At 42.6% G+C, this 18,356-nt stretch overlaps 1 protein-coding gene across 1 annotated transcript; it reads right to left on the bottom strand.

Annotated features, from left to right (window-relative positions):
- Positions 1 to 16,503: 16,503 nt before the first annotated feature.
- Positions 16,504 to 17,577, bottom strand: LOC125379195 (cold-shock protein CS120-like). The gene has a single exon (XM_048395418.1). It carries the CDS (start codon positions 17,575 to 17,577, stop codon positions 16,504 to 16,506), a length of 1,074 nt encoding a protein of 357 aa, XP_048251375.1.
- Positions 17,578 to 18,356: the final 779 nt, after the last annotated feature.

Here is an 18,356-nt window from a genome sequence, read left to right as displayed (position 1 = left end):
GTGCTCCTTTTGCCCAACACACCACTTCGACCCTTACGTCGCCTAGACGGGTGGTAGAATTGGCCCGATTCTATCAATCGGCTGGTCACTCCAGGCCCTGTGCATGGAAAACTTTTCTCAGAAATATCATATTAAAAACTGGTTCATTGTGAAATATGACTGAATAAAACGCGAACTCTTTGGTGTTAGCAAATATATTGAATGAAGCGGCATGGGTTGAGTCCAGAGTTTTTAGTGGGTTGTCAATCGATGTGAATTACGGATTCACCCACAGCAGTCTTTATGCTCAGGCATTTGTTCACACAGTAATACTTCACTACAAACTTATGACGGGCATTTGTAGCATATAAGCACCGTAATTGGAAAGCTAACATGCTTCTACACCACCCGTCACAGTCGTTTTTTGTTTATTGGTTGTCTAACGCCACACTCAGCATTATTCCAGCTATATGACGGTCTGTAAATAATTAAGTGTGGACCAGACAATTGACATCATGAGCATTGATCAACGCAGTTGGGATACGATTGCATGCAACAACCAAGTCAGCGAGCCTGACTACCCGATCCTGTTAGTCGCTTCTTACGACGAGTATAGTCTTCTTCTACGCCAAGCATGGGTTGCGGAGGATCTGTTCTACCCAGAATCTTCACAGGTCGCCAAATGCTGTTCTCTTTTGTCACAAAAACTTAAAATACATTCTCTTTGTTGATTTCTATCGTTTTTTTTCTGCCCGAAATGTATTACCACACATCCATTGACTTTAGTAACCGTATCTTTGCAAATTGTAACCTATCATTATTTAAATACGCCTACCGACAATAAATTATTACTGAAAAAAGTACTATTCTATGAATATTAGTTTCCGTGGTGATGCGGCCGTCAAACCGGTTTTCTCAATCAGAGGGGGTTAATTGTGATTTAATAGCCTCTGATTGACCAAACAGAATCGAGTAATTTCAAACATTCTTGTTAGAATTAAGGGTAAAGAAGAACTTAAAACAGTGTGCCTAAAGAACGTCAATTCAATACCGTGAAGCGCAAAGGGACGTCTGTCGTCGATAAGGCTATAGTCAGTTAGTTGGCGTAGTACTGATTCACTTGTCATGTATGTATAAGACATTGATATACACCTTCTTATAAACATAGGGATCATGGGTTAGAATAGGCCCCTCCGCAACCTATGCTGGTACAAAGAGGACATTTTTACCAGAGAGCACAACAACATTTGCTACTGACAACCAAATTCACTAAAGACTGAAGAAGTAGGAACATGCACAAGCCTTTTTGAAAGTCTGTCAGTACGTCACAAAAGTATTTTTTATCAGCTAAAATAGATCAGCAGTGCTTGGAATCAAAAACAGACGTTTGGAACAGCAACCTTGCGACAGATTACTCCTGATCACAGTAAGACGCCATCACTTCATGACTGTCACCAAACTCATAAATGACATGCAGAACTCAAGTGGTTTCATCGTTTAAGGCCAGACAGTGGGTAATCGACTCTGTGAGGCTAGTCTCGGGTCATGGAGAGCATGGATTTACATCCCACGGATCCGACATCACGGGCAGGCAAATTTGGATGGAGGGGAAGATCGTGTCAATAGGACAAAAGATGAGTGGGCTTCAGTAATTATCACTGATAAATCGTGTCACATTGTGACGTTGGCAAGGACGATTTTCAGGATTCCAACGTAGCCGAATATACCCGCTATGGAATAGGTTAAATCATGATTGGGGGTGGGACCAGTAGAACTGGAAGAATCTCTATGTGATACAGCGTGGCACGACGACGGGTGAGTGCTAGATAGATGATATTATGGATGTGTACCACCAGACTTCTTCCTGATGGAGTCCGCATCGAGTAACCCCGGTCATACCTCAGCACTATCCAGCACATGTGGAACCAGCTGAAGACTGCCCTCTCCGGACGCCCTGCCCTTCCTTCATCTGTACATGAACTTGGCAATGTTCGTACTAAGTAGTTGACCATCTTCCTTCGGCATCGATTCAGACACTTACTCGGAGCATGAGACGATGGTCCCAGGCTGAGATCGTTTCACGTGAGTGTGAGTGAGCGAGTTAAATTTAACGTCGCATTGGCATTATTTCAGCCATATAGCGATGAGACCAGGTTTATGTCGATCACATATGCTTATTGGAGATGCTTGTTTGGACAATGAATTTGTTATCGTATTTCGTTCACGTTTCAGTTTTCGTCATACACTCTCATTTCGATGTTTGATCCGTCTAATTATTGATCACATTACACAGAACTTCACGCAATGTTGTCTTTGGCTATTTCAACAGATGCACACAATTTGGCGTATTAGATATTCATAAACAAATCAATGTAAACTTCATTTGACTAAACCACCCTTGTCATAACGAATCCCAATAATGGGACCAATGACTTTGTCCCAATGACTTACGTATCATTGGAATTGTGTGAGCAATTAGTAGATAGGACTCTTCTTTTTATCATGGAACATGTTTCACCAATTATCTTTATATTGAAGGGCTAAATTTCATACAAAGCTGCAGTTGTAAAACAAACGTGAATACAGGCTGCTCTATTGGCCTGGTGTTCCTGGTATGTGCACACAGAAAATCCGAGGTGAGGGTCAGTTGAAGTGTGTGCCAATTTGTGTTGCATAATTAACTTTTTCAGGTAGCATCTTGTTAAAACATTCATCAATATGCGTGTTATTTGAGATTTGTGTGCAGGGTATGGTGTTGACACACGTAAAAACCTAAACAGGACATAACCCACAATCACAGGTTCCTGCCGTGTCCAAGGGACATAAAAATAATCAGTTTATCAATTCACCTTATCAAACCATCTTAAACAAAAAACAAAACCACGAAACATTTGATCCATTCATCTTAAGAAAAAACATGTCGATCAAATAACTTAAAAAACACCTTTGCAAATTAATTACCCAGTGACATTTATAGAATCGATTGTGTGAGGACAAGTATTAGTTCTTAATAACAGTTTGCACGGATCATGATAGTTTCACACACTTTGTATTTTCTTTCCTTTGCAAGATGAAGCTCCTCGGTGTTGGGAGTATTTCGCGTATCTGCGTCTTTTGGACAGTTTACGTACGCAGCAGTGTTGATCAAATGTCCTATACATGCAGAAAACATGGTGTCAACAACGATGTCAACGACGATGAGCCAACAGAACCGTTATTCTCCGTTCCTGAGAATAACCTGGTGTCATGTGCCGTGACCTGTTATAGAAATAGCAGCTGTTTGTATTTTGTGTACAACAGCCACAACAAGCGGTGCGATGGTTACGAACAAAATCGTAAGTAGATCTACACGGTTCTAGATCTGATCTTTCTCATTTTGGGATGTTGGTGGCGAATGGGGAGGGATACGCGAATGTCAACATTTCTAGAAATGAGCAGTTTAGGCTAGTTATAAACTACAGCTTTAATCGTCATATTATATCTTCGAAACTGAACAACAGCCTCCGAAATATATAAATCTAGTAGAGAGTGATAGTATAATTATTTTGGCCTACCCAATATGAGTAGCGCACAACAATGGTCCTTCAATCATTGCCAAGAGAGATTCGAGTCTTGTTGAGGATGTCAACATTTTCACTGTTATATATTTCAAGTCCCAGAATTGCCTCCTATTGGTCATACTACTGTGCATTCTAACTAATAGAGTAAATCCTGATGTAATTAAGTTAGACGTAGCCATCAGATGTACATCTTCCCGAGGCAAGGGAGTTAACTGACTATAAAAGTCTAGTTTCAACCCTTGACGAACTAGGCTGGTATTATGGAGTTACATTTTGGCTGGACTAACGAGTCTATGCATAGTCCAATCAAAATCGCGCACTGAAATCGAAATCCGGTTCGTAAACTGTCGTGCAGATTTCGGTCGATTGCAGGATTTGCAAAGCATGTGCACCGCCAACTCGTTGTCAGCAGATATATTCGAAATCTTATCATGTTTTTAATCAAGGTGCTCACGTGATTTGATGCATTTCGCGATGTAAGACACGTTTTATCACAATATAGATCTTGATTATCGATCAGATCGTCCTGACTCAGAGGCACCATTTTGAGTGAAGCAAATGCAAGTGATACGAGAGGTGGAATCTGATTGGTCCAATGGAGAGGTTTAGAAGGTACATAACTGTTAATAGCCACTGGTGGCGCTACGATCGATCCCAGTAATTCCAGTCTAGTTCGGCAAGGGTGGAAACTGGACTTTTAACGTCAGTTAACTCTCTCTTGCCTCGGGGAGATGTCAGATGTAATGATTCAATTAGAGGCCATCACTCTTGCAGTTGTTGATGGGGCAGTCAGGTGGTCAAGATGAATTGTTTGTTTGTGTCTGCATCATGGATTGTTGGAGCATCTGCTACTAAAGGCGTACTCACTGATCTACTGAATAAAGTCGATGTTCTTTTTAATGATCCCAACTTGACTGATTATCAACTGATGTATACGTTCCAATCTGCTACCTCGCATTATGCACAATGCTTTTGCTCCTTATATGTGAGGTGGCACGGGTGGCCCAGTCGTCTAAGGCGCCGCGATTCACTGTGCAGAGTTGCGGCCCTGGGGCACACCAGAAACTATCATTGTGGGTTCAAATCCCGGTTCGCCCTGATTATGTTTCTAGGTTTGTCAGCATCATACCCGTGCTCGTGGGTTTCACCGAAGTGGTAAACGTCTGAGACCTGCATCACTTCGGCCTTTCCTCCCACATTAAGCTGACACGCCGCGATATAACTTGAATACTGGGAGGTGAGGTGAAATGGGGCTTAACGTCGCGTCCAAGATTATTGCACTTATATAGCGACGTTGAATACTGTTAAAAGCGGCGTTAAACCCAACTCACTCAAGCACTCCTTATATGTGGTAGGGTGTAATGTTATCTCAAAGTCAGCAATGTACCGACTTTGTCGTAACGGCCTATGGCGACATTGAACGCGTGCCAGACAAACCAGAGGTTGATATTTCCAGGAGTGTCCTGCTAAAGAGTAGTATAATTACATGCAAGGTAGACACAATTTTATGGATAACAACTTCTTTAACACTGTAAAAAACGACGTTTCGGTATAGATCCTTATACCGTTGTCAAGCAAGACTGAATGAGGGACATAGTACAGAATATATTTAGTAGGTGGAGGATTAAAAGTAGAGGATTAACAGTAACAACAATTGCATGCATGAGTGGGATAACATAGGTAGGTGTTGACAACAAGGGGATAATACTGCCACAACACGATGGACAGAGAACACATAGGTGGAAGCCAATGGGACATGAGGCCAATTAAACAAGAAAAGTGATTATTGCTTGATGAGTTCATAGCAGGCGGATGGGATGAACTAGCCTTGATCTCTGTTGATTGATGGCTTGTGGCGGCGAATGTGGACTGCTTCTGTTAGTTTTCTTTTGGTGAAATCATGGAGGTTGTTGGAGAGGATTTGGACGTTGTCCCAGTTGATCAGGACAGTTGCTGATATGGTCCGAGATGGCTGATTTACTGTCGGATGTAATGGTGGAGGTTTTGTGCTCTTTCATTCTGGAGTTAATTGGGCGGGAAACGTCCTACTTACCTGTGCTTTAAAATTGTTTCTACCTTATCATCCGTCAACTTCTAAGTAATGCCTATCAGTTCAGTCCAGTCTATTTCTCTGAAAAACCACCAACGGTGGTACAAGAGTTTTATACCACATCTGTATAGTCGACCCTTACGCCACCTGCACACCACTGATGGTGTCATGTCTGCTCTACTGTGTCACCGAACTAGACCACATCTGTATAGTCGACCCTTACGACACCTGCACACCACTGATGGTGTCATGTCTGCTCTACTGTGTCACCGAACTAGACCACATCTGTATAGTCGACCCTTACGACACCTGCACACCACTGATGGTGTCATGTCTGCTCTACTGTGTCACCGAACTAGACCACATCTGTATAGTCGACCCTTACGACACCTGCACACCACTGATGGTGTCATGTCTGCTCTACTGTGTCACCGAACTAGACCACATCTGTATAGTCGACCCTTACGACACCTGCACACCACTGATGGTGTCATGTCTGCTCTACTGTGTCACCGAACTAGACCACATCTGTATAGTCGACCCTTACGACACCTGCACACCACTGATGGTGTCATGTCTGCTCTACTGTGTCACCGAACTAGACCACATCTGTATAGTCGACCCTTACGACACCTGCACACCACTGATGGTGTCATGTCTGCTCTACTGTGTCACCGAACTAGACCACATCTGTATAGTCGACCCTTACGACACCTGCACACCACTGATGGTGTCATGTCTGCTCTACTGTGTCACCGAACTAGACCACCACATCTGTATAGTCGACCCTTACGACACCTGCACACCACTGATGGTGTCATGTCTGCTCTACTGTGTCACCGAACTAGACCACATCTGTATAGTCGACCCTTACGACACCTGCACACCACTGATGGTGTCATGTCTGCTCTACTGACCGTTCACACTAAATTCACTTATAGGTTGTGACGATGGGGAGGACGATGGAACAGCGGGTACGAGCGTGGGCAACCTGCTGTACAAACACACGTGCAAGAAGAGATGCGAAAGTAAGTATCCTAATTGATGTGATATTTTAGCGGTTGGGAAAATACAAATCAAATATGCACATTAACTATACACGCCTGTGTAAAATAAACAACATTTCATCAACAAATGACACGTCTGAGAAAAAATGCAGACATGCAAACACTTGCTGCGCTGAAGTGGTCCAAAAAGATAAAAAGATACTGAAGGGCATGCATCGTTACATGAGTAAATAAAAAAAAAACATTTATAAAAAAATCCTGATCAGTATATAACTGCTTTGTGTGAAAGGGTTCATTAAAACGTATGAGTATGTTCTATTCATCGGACACTCTGAAATCACTTGGCACACGCTTTCAAGGGATGCTTTGATGCGCGAGAAACATATACTAGTATTTATGCCTAATACAGTAAACTACGGTTATACGAACTAAAAGGGACTACAAAGTTTAGTTCGTTATAACCGTAGTTCGTTATGAACATATATACAGCATATATATACAGCAAATGGCCGGGACCAAAAAAAAACCAGTTCGTTATATCCGCCAGTTCGTTATAAGCGTGTTCGTTATAAACATAGTTTACTGTAATTGCGGGGGAAAACGGGGAGAATACGGAAATATTTCAATACTGATCGATAAGACACAGCCGATGGTTGAACCCTATGTCTTTTCTAAAACAGAGCAAAAAACAAAATACAAGATATATATAAGGACTGGACGGGAACGAAGTGCTGGTTCGAAAGCTGACGTGGTGCTGAGCGTCAAAGGAAAGTGTGGACGAGTTAGTAAAGAACTGACAAATGGGAAAGACGTGAGACTAAGAAAAGGACATCGAAGTACAGTCAAGGTAACCTAACTTGTTCCGACTGGAATGTAGTTAAGGGACGCAGAAGCACGAACAAGATAAGTTAACTGTTTCTAAGTGGAATGTAGCTGATGCACACACACACAAGGTAACAGAACTGCTCCCGACGTGAATGCTGCTGAAGTGCTCAAATTATAAGATTGGTTAATTGGTTGGTTTGTTGTTTAACGCCGCACTCTTCCGCAGTATTCCAGCTATATGACGGCGGGCTGTAAATAATCGAGTCAATTGGGATCGATAACATGCAGCAACAAAGCCAGGGAGCCTGACCATCCGATCCCGTTAGTCGCCTGTTACGACAAGCATGGGTTGCCGAAGACCTACTCTACCCCTGTCTTCGAGTTGATATTCCAAAGGGGTCGCAAGTTCTCGATACAGAGGAGGCGGTCGGGTAGCCAAGTGGTTAAAGCGTTCGCTCGTCACGCCGAAGACCCGGGTTCGATTCCCGACATGGGTACAATGTGGGAAGCCCATTTCTGGTGTCCCCCGCCGTGATATTGCTGGAATATTGCTAAAAGCGGCGTAAAATCAAACTCACTTACTCACTCACACACACCTAGTGAGGTTGCTGGACAAAGGAAACAGGTTAATTACCATCCTGGTCCAAGAGAGTATGTAGACAATGATGATGACAATCGGTTTGTTTTACCAACCTGTACAGAGAAACACAACGTCTTAAAACTTAATATTTTTTTAAGCGTGCCACTCTGCAAATCGATGTTTGTGGGTTTTTCACAATGAGAAGTAATTTTTAGAAAGTGCTGCATTCCAGAAAGATGTTCTCCGCAGCATGCAGTTTATCTAATAATTTTGTTAGCGCACTCAAGGTAGCCTGATTGTACTAAAGAATGTAACCAATACACTGAGAGACGACTGAAAAACAAACATAAATGTGTTAACGAGTTACTAAATTGAATATTGAATAGTAAATAAACCAGAGCAAATAATTTCAGAAACATGACCCGACAACAACAAAATACTTAATAACTGTAAAATACATGCTTTATGTATGGCTGCATAACAAATGTAAATCAGGCGACCTGAAGAGTGTCTGCACATGTTCTATAAGTTTAAACAATGACATGTTGTTTTTATCAAGCATACATATTGATGGCAAAATATACATGTAATGATGACAGCAATCATAGAACAGGGAGAATGGTCATCCTCCAATGACTGGCATCTGCAAAGCCTGCATCTGTGTAATTCCTTCCTGACAGTAATTTTATCAGTGTCAGCGGCGTTGGGTCATCGGATGGGCTGACAAATATAAAGTGGCACACGCATACATTATTCCAGCATGATAATGCCACTTCCACTGAGTTGGTTGGTTGGTTTGTTGTTTAACGCCGCACTCAACAATATTCCAGCTATATGACGGCGGTCTGTAAATAATCGAGTCTGGACCAGACAATCCAGTGATTGGTATCATGGGCATCGATCCACGCAATTTGGATCGATGACATGTATCAACCAAGTCAGCGAGTCTGACCACCCGATCCCGTTAGTCGCCTTTTACGACAAGCATAGTCACCTTTTACGACAAGCATGGGTTGCTGAAGACCTATTCTACCCCGAATCTTCACTGGGCTCTTCCACTGATATGGTCTGGTCATAAGCCACAATCACGCAGGGATCACCATCAACCTTTGCCTTGAACACATACCAACAAGGCGTATTGTATTTGGGCACCCAAGTACATGACTTTAATGAATATTTCCAATTATCTCAAATTTCCTATAAGAATTAAAGCTTCGGGGCTTGTTAACATATCCACATCCGTATTCGATTGTAATTTCTGTGGAATGGCCTATTAGATAAGCTTAACTACTCAAAGAAACATACGCATGTATTTATTTGTATAACCGATTCCTTTCAGTTTATTGCCGATTCTGTCTGTAAGGTGAGATCAGTACGTCTTCACTTTTCTGATCCCTGCAACAAAGATGATTGGTTCATTGAATACGTGAGTAACCATGCTTGTCATCATGTAAGTCAGTGCTGCCTCAGTGTGTGTGAATGTTTTTAGGCGAGAGCATGCATATGCTATTTTCTGAAAATATAAAAATTGATTCGAGAACAATGGCTTCAAAGCGTGTACTGAATTTAGCAAATCAGTAAACAAAATGTCCCACTGTGACCTGTATCATTCATGTCCAGAACCAAATGACCGCCTCCGATGGGGGACGAGTCTTCTTGCAGGTTACGGAAAGGGGCGAGTGGTGACGAATGCCTCATCAACAACAACAGAAAGTCGACACTGAAGCTTCGCTAAACGAGTCTCTTTACTGGGAACACTTGTCGACAATAATCATGGCTGCTGTCTTCTGAAACTTCTCCCTCTGATCCTAATTAGAATCGGTTTACAACAACCCATGCTTAACTCATAAAGAGGCGACGAACGGTTTCGGATGGTCTGGCTCCCTGAATTGGCTGAGGCATGTCATCATATCCCTGTGAAGTATATCGATGCTCATGATGTCACTCATTGAACTGTCTTGTCTGGACGGTACAGATCGCCGTTTCACATATGAATGCGGCGTTAAACAACACGTAAAGCTTTCGCACACAGCCAGTGATCATGGAAATACATTCTGATAGTGCTGGTGTCAGGTACAACAGACGCATATGAATGAACCTCTTTTCTCTTACAACCGCCTCCGTGGTCTAGTGGTAGAGCGTCCGCCCGGAGAGCTGAAGGTCCGGGGTTCCATCCTCGCAGCGTCATACCTAAAGACGTTAAAAGATGGTACTTGTTGTTACCCTTTGTGGCGCTCGCCATTAAGGGGCTAAAACAAGGACTGGTCGGCTCGGAGTCAGTATACTGTGTCTGAGTGGGGTATTCATGTTAAACTGCGGCATGGTATCTCAGTGAGCTAGCACTATAAATCGGCATCACTCCGGACTAGTACAATCAGCCACGCAAACACACACACGTACATGCACGTCGCTATATAAGTGCAATAATCTTGGACGCGACATTAAACACCATTTCACCTCACCTCACCAGTACCAAATATTTTAATTCTGCCATATTGCCCGACCGACTACGCATCATTGCGTGGGCGATGCAGGATTGTCATCCACCTCCACGATCTGCGGCAAAGGGGCAGTGGTTTTACACGTTTTGGGTCATATTGGCTATTATCACTTATTATTTGTCAGAAACATTATTTATTTATTTTACAACAGAAACGCTAATTCCATCCCAATGACTAAGGATGCACATTCAATAATGAAATACAGTAAACTACGGTTATAACGAACTCAAAGGGACTACAAATTTTAGTTCGTTATAACCGGTATAAGCATATATACAGCATAACTACAGCAAATAGTCGGGACCAAAAAAGTAAGTTCGTTATATCCGTCAGTTCGTTATAAGCGTGTTCGTTATAACCGTAGTTTACTGTAGAAGTAAATATTGACGTACACCATCGACGCCTATGATGGTATGATGGCCCTGTTAGTGAGTTTCAGGTGTCGAGTTTCAGTTGTCGAGTGTCAGTTGTCGAGTTTCAGGTTGGAGTGGTCACTGAAGAGATGAAGACAGGCAAGAGAGGCAGGAAGACGTTTCAGACGGAATGCTGGCTCGGTGCACAGGGTGATGATGATTCTAAGTATTATGATGAGGATGGTGACACTAATTATTGTGGTGATAATGCACAGGCAACCGGAATAACATGTATGCTCACACCTGGGTTTGGGTTTTATTACTCCAGTCTCATCGATCCATTTACCACCTGCTCGACTGACCAGACATGTGAGTGATGGATGGAACGGATATAACTCTGTCTTAACTATAACTATTGTAGGTTATGTGGATATTGAACCTATAACCTATCACACTGATGTTTACAACCATGGCGTATGCTTTGTCACTAAACCATGATGATATAATAAAAACAACCTAAAGATAATCATCTTATTTCTCGTACCTCGTGCTTGCCTTTGGAAAATCTGCCTCTGGAGTTTGGTGGATACCTGCAAACAAATATTGTCTTACTTTTGACAATACTGGTGTAGTACTTCAAATCATACATTGCCTGTCTGCGTGTGGGGATCCATGTCTGATTGGCAAATGAACCTCTTACTTGTCTCCCGATGAAGAACCCAAGTACATCCAACCATACTTTCCGTGGAACGTCTGGAAGGACAAAGCGTCCTCGGTTGTTTCCTGATGAGTAATCCAGTTATAACCTACCCAAACACACCTCCCTGTCTGCTTGGGAGATGTCATGGTTTAATAGATCCAAGCAAACTTCCCTTGTATTACCGTTGGAGTGTGAGTGAGTTGGGTTTAACGCCTCTTTTAACAGTATTACCGTTGGAAATCAAGATACCAGATCCCAGCCCATATTTGCCTAAAATCTCACAATATCATCCAGGTGTGGTACCCAGGGTTACTATCAGTAGTTTCCAGGCACCCCTCGTGTGATCGATCTTGGTGAAAGACCATCTGATCAGGGAAATGAAAAATATTATTTTTAAATAAAAAAGTATGCAATTAACATTTGTTTTTGTGATTGTGAATATAAGGTGTGATCGGATTGTACCATAATTATACTATAACTATAATTATCTATTTCTGCACTTCGTCAACGTTTAAAGGGTAATATAGCTATCTAGCAAAAAGTCAGTTCACCGTTACTGCAGTCACACACACCTAGGGGGCGGTCGGGTAACCAGGTGGTTAAAGCGTTCGCTCGTCACGCCGAAGACCTGGGTTCGATTCCCGACATGGGTACAATGTGTGAAGCCCATCTCTGGTGTACCCCGCCGTGATATTGCTGGAATATTGCTAAAAGCGTCGTAAACTAAAACTCACTCACTCACTCACTCACACACACCTAGTGAGGTTGCTGGACAAAGGAAACAGGTTAATTACCATCCTGGTCCAAGAGAGGATGTAGACAATGATGATGACAATCGGTTTGTTTTACCAACCTGTACAGAGAAACACAACGTCTTAAAACTTAATATTTTTTTTAAGCGTGTCACTGTGCAAATCGATGTTTGTGGGTTTTTCACAATGAGAAGTAATTTTTAGAAAGTGCTGCATTCCAGAAAGATGTTCTCCGCAGCATGCAGTTTATCTAATAATTTTGTCGATGACCTCGGGTTTGGAACTGATACCTTAAGGCAAGCATCATGTCCTTACACACGCTAGCGAAGCTATGTATCACGTCCTAGTTTCTCCTTCAGTTAAAGAGACAAACTTTGACATCACCCTGTCTTATTACAAATCATGTCTTTTACCCCAATAGGATTCTTCTCTGTATCGAGTGAGTGAGTATGGTTTAACGCCGCTTTTAGCAATATTCCAGCAATATCACGGCGGGGGACACCAGAAATGGACTTCACACATTGTACCTATGTCGGGAATCGAATCCGTGTCTTCGGCGTGACGAGCGAACGCTTTAACCACCTGGCTACCCGACCGCCCCCTATGTATCGAGAACTTGCGACCCCTTTGTCGCTTTTGTTCATTCAGGTGACATATTGTCTGAGTTCTTGAGCAAATCAGATGTGAGCTTCCTAAAATCATTCTGCTTATTGTTTGTTTTTTGTTTTTTTGTTTTTTGTTACTTTCTTGATGCTGAGAGTACCAGATATCTTCCATTAAAGATGTGTTATTATTTACACAATGTGTCAGGTTAATGTCGAATAACAACTCGAAGACAATTGGTTCTTATTAATTGGTCCGGGTAGAATAGGTATTCAGCAATCCATGCTTGCCGTAAGAGGCGACTAACGGTATCGGGTGGTCACGCTCGCTGACTTGGTTGATGCATGTCATCGATCCCGATTGCGTGGATCAATGTTCATGATATCAATTACTGGATTGTCTGGACCAGACTCGATTATTTTCATACCGCCGTCAAATTGCTGGAGTGCGGCGTTAAACAACAAACCAACCGACCAACCAATCTTATAAATTGAGCACTTTGTTAATATGAAGGAGCAAAGGTCGCTGTTGACAAACCACGAATCAGGATACAATTATCATAAGATTCTCAGTCATTAGGTTTATCGGTGCTTTAGACACGTCATCAGCTGCTGTGTTAACTTACATGTATTCTTCCATATGTAATGTCAATGGATCTAATACTGGGTGTTAACAGTTATTCATCAAATCAGCTGCTTGTATATGTCTAAGATGTTGAACAAGGTACCATGTCCTGATGTGTGAATCCCGGCTCGAACCCACAATCGTAGGTTTCTAGTGTGCCCAAGGGACACAACTCTGCACAGCGAATCGTGGCGCCTTAGACGACTGGGCCACCCGTGCCCCCAGTTATCTTAAGTAATCTCAAAGAGACACATTGATATTCTCAAGTGACTGGGGTTTATCATGGACTCGGGTTAATGTTAATTGCCATCAAAATTAATATGCTCTTGTAAGAAAACAATGGGTATTATCGTTTCACTGTATACTGCCCCACCGATAGCACCCGTCACAAACACGCCCAAAGGCATGTCAATTGGTGATCTAAAAAAACACACGGGAGGATATACATTATTTATGTCACTGATGCGTCACTTTTGAAAACATTTAGAAAAAATTACTGAGGCGTTCGATGTTGTAACCTTGAATTTAACTTGTAACCTCTGTGTGCATAAATCAAGACATGAAATAGATGAGGACGTCTCTCTCGGGGTAGAATAGGTCTTCAGCAACCCATGCTTGCCGTAAAAGGCGACTATGCTTGTCGTAAAAGTCGACTAACAGGATCGGGTGGTCAGGCTCGCTAACTTGGTTGATGCATGTCATCGATCTCAATTGCGAGGATCGATGCTCATGATATCAATCACTGGATTGTCTGGTCCAGACTCGATTATTTACAGACCGCCGTCATATAGCTGGAATATTGCTGAGTGCGGCGTTAAACAACAAACTAAAACCAAAAAAACACTTTATTTCTAATTCAGGTGGGCAAATCAGTGGAAAGGTATTTGCTATTTGGTGGTTATTGAACGATATCAGATCATCGATATACTAACACTTAAGTTACACTTCTTGGCCAAATTACCTTGTGTTGACTTCGTTCGCCAATCCGAGCAGAAATTCCTATTCATATGGATAAAGAAACGGATCTGCAAGAAACAAATTGTCATGAACCTTTGAATATAGATACTTTAAAGAATCTGTGTTCACTAAGTTTTGTAACAAAAGCGGCAAAAGTACTTATGTGCAAGAAGGACAAATATATGGACTGTTGTTCTCTCTCTCCCTCTCTCTCTCTCTCTCTCTCTCTCTCTCTCTCTCTCTCTCTCTCTCTCTCTTATTATTTTTATTATATTTATTATTATTATTATTTCTATATATATATATAATAGAAATAATAATAATAATAAAGTCTAATTCATTCCACGTTAATCCAACAAACGTTAGTTGGACTTTATTATTTTATTATTTATTGCATCTACACCGAGTGAACATTTTTTTGGTATATATATATATATATATATATATAAAGTGAATGTTTGCAGTAACCCCCCCCCCCCCCCCCCCCCACACTCTCTCTCTCTCTCTCTCTCTCTCTCTCTCTCTCTCTCTCTCTCTCTCTCTCTATTATTATTTTTATTATATATATATATCCACGTCTACTGGAGTCGCACCATTAACTTGAAGAGGAGTCATTTGGTTTAAATATTCATATTTTTGCAAAGTTACTTTTTTGCAATTTTAATAAAGACATTTTGCTGCTGTGCTGATGCCTCACATCAAAGTTTCTTGTACCGTATTCCCTCTATTAGAAGCCGGGTCAATTGTTCAGTGCCAAAAATAGAAGCCGGGCCTCTAATAGGCGACGGCTCGAGAATTGATTGAGATATATCTACGGATATCTACGAACACAAAATATTTTCATTTCGTGACGATTCGGGACATTCGTGGTCATAGTGAAATGGGGGTATTAATAGAAGCCGGGCCTCCAATAGACGCCGGGCCTCTAATAGACGCCGGGTCAAAGGCTTGTCCGAAATAAACAGAAGCCCGGGCGTCTAATAGAGGAAATACGGGTATTTAATGTTTTAGACAGAAAAAAACAATTTAGTTAGTCGGAGTCGTCACGTTTGTTTACAAATACACCTGGAAACAATAGGTGATTTTGATACGTGTTTTGATTGACTGCATGATTACAACTTCAGAGCACGAAATACGGCATGTTCCATGGCGTAAAGCTCCCAAACGAACATATTGTTTGCAACCGGTTGTTGCTATGCTTGGTACCGTCTGTGTTGTCTTGTAGATGGAGCGTCTGCCTGCAGAGAAGGTCGGTGGTACCATCCTCGGCTGCCTCATTCTAAAACACGTTAAGATGTGGTACTTGTTTTGTGGTGCTGGGGCATTAAGGGAATTCAACAAGAACTGTGTGCTGTTTCCGAGTGGGGTATTCGTGTTTTAAGACTGTGACAGTGTGTGTCAGTCGGCTAGTACAAAAAATGAAATGACATTATATTCAGGATGTAAACCAACACGCCACAAGTACACGCGCACAACTACACATACAGACGTGATTGACCTCGCTTTATGATTTCATGCAGGGAATATACGTCCTGTATATTAGAGGATATTTGCTATACATCATGAAATATACTGTTTATCTCATCGAGTGATGCGGTTAGAATTGATTCGATTCTCACGAGTACCATCTTAGTACAAAATAGGGGCGGCGGGGTAGTCTGGTGGTTAAAGCGTTGGCTCGTCACGCCGAAGACCCGGGTTCGATTCTGCACATGGGTACAATGTGTGAAGCCCATTTTCCTGCTCCCGTGATAATGCTGGAATATTGCTAAAAGCGGCGTAAAACCATAATCACTCACTCAGTGCAAAAATAATTATTTTGCTAGGACTTTAAGTTTATTTAGGTAATAACTTAATAATTTAATTGTGAAGCATATAACATATTTAATTATTTAGTTGTAAAGCATTAATATCATAAAGTATGTAAAGTATTTGTAATTTTGTAAAGTACTGACAATATACATGTTACAACAAGTTCGCTAATTTTGTTAATGTTCTGTTCTGTTCATGCGTCACAAACTCATCCATGCTTCTCGGACTGTTCCATGTGTGTCCTTTGTGTCGATGTGCCCCTTGTGTCGATGTGTCCCTTGTGTCGATGTGTCCCTTGTGCCGATGTGTCCCTTGTGTCGACGTGTCCCTTTTGTCGACGTGTCCCTTGTGTCGATGTGTCCCTTGTGTCGATGTGTCCTTTGTGTCGATGTGTCCCTTGTGTCGATGTGTCCTTTGTGTCGATGTGTCCCTTGTGTCGATGTGTCCCCTGTGTCGGTGTGTCTCTTGTGTCGATGTGTCCCTTGTGTCGATGTGTCCCTTGTGTCGATGTGTCCCTTGTGTCCTAGTGTCCCTTGTGTCGATGTGCCCCTTGTGTCGATGTGTTCTTTGTGTCGACGTGTCCCTTGTGTCGACGTGTCCCTTGTGTCGACGTGTCCCTTGTGTCGACGTGTCCCTTGTGTCGATGTGTCCCTTGTGTCGATGTGCCCCTTGTGTCGATGTGTCCCCTGTGTCGGTGTGTCCCTTGTGTCGATGTGCCCCTTGTGTCGATGTGTCCCCTGTGTCGGTGTGTCCCTTGTGTCGATGTGCCCCTTGTGTCCATATGTCCCTTGTGTCGATGTGCCCCTTGTGTCGATGTGTTCTTTGTGTCGATGTGTCCCTTGTGTCGATGTGTCCCTTGTGTCGATGTGTCCCTTGTGTCGATGTGTCCCTTGTGTCGATGTGTCCCTTGTGTCGATGTGCCCCTTGTGTCGATGTGTTTTTTGTGTCGACGTGTCCCTTGTGTCGACGTGTCCCTTGTGTCGACGTGTCCCTTGTGTCGATGTGTCCCTTGTGTCGATGTGCCCCTTGTGTCGATGTGTCCCCTGTGTCGATGTATCCCTTGTGTCGATGTGTCCTTTGTGTCGATGTATCCCTTGTGTCGACGTGTCCCTTGTGTCGATGTGTCCCTTGTGTCCATATGTCCCTTGTGTCGACGTGTCCCTTGTGTCGATGTGTCCTTTGTGTCGATGTGTCCCTTGTGTCGATGTGTCCTTTGTGTCGATGTATCCCTTGTGTCGACGTGTCCCTTGTGTCGATGTGTCCCTTGTGTCCATATGTCCCTTGTGTCGACGTGTCCCTTGTGTCGATGTGTCCTTTGTGTCGATGTGTCCCTTGTGTCGATGTGTCCCTTGTGTCGGTGTGTCTCTTGTGTCGATGTATCCCTTGTATCGATGTGTCCCTTGTGTCGATGTGTCCCTTGTGTCCTAGTGTCCCTTGTGTCGGTGTATCCCTTGTGTCGATGTGTCCTTTGTGTCGATGTGTCCCTTGTGTCGATGTGTCCCTTGTGTCGGTGTGTCTCTTGTGTCGATGTATCCCTTGTATCGATGTGTCCCTTGTGTCGATGTGTCCCTTGTGTCCTAGTGTCCCTTGTGTCGATGTGTCCCTTGTGTCGGTGTGTCTCTTGTGTCGATGTATCCCTTGTATCGATGTGTCCCTTGTGTCGATGTGTCCCTTGTGTCCTAGTGTCCCTTGTGTCGGTGTGTCTCTTGTGTCGATGTGTCCTTTGTGTCGATGTGTCTCTTGTGTCGGTGTGTCCCTTGTGATCTAATGTGACATTGACACAATTTATGACTTTATGTGTCCAAAGCCAAGCTGTATTCACTCTGACAAAATGGACTTAATGACATAGAAATGAGTGAGTGAGTGAGTGAGTGAGTACGATTTTACGCCGCTTTTAGCAATATTCCAGCAATATCACGGCGGGGGACATAGAAATGAAGGTAAAGAAATGTTCAATGAAAAACCTGAATTATTAGCATTCGTGAAGTGTTTTATAGATTATATTTATATTGAAATGCAAAATAAATTACATAGACGCATTTGTAAGATCCAT

The sequence above is a fragment of the Haliotis rufescens genome, unplaced genomic scaffold (assembly GCF_023055435.1).
Source record: "Haliotis rufescens isolate VD_foot unplaced genomic scaffold, xgHalRufe1.0.p SCAF_14, whole genome shotgun sequence".
NCBI lineage: Eukaryota > Metazoa > Mollusca > Gastropoda > Lepetellida > Haliotidae > Haliotis > Haliotis rufescens.
Note: the sequence above shows the minus strand (reverse complement) of the source record. Positions and strands in the feature narration are given on the sequence as shown.

Excerpts from the sequence above, each read along its gene's own strand:
- LOC125379195 (XM_048395418.1), bottom strand. The coding sequence starts at position 17,577 with ATGGACACAAGGGACACATCGACACAAGGGACACGTCGACACAAGGGA.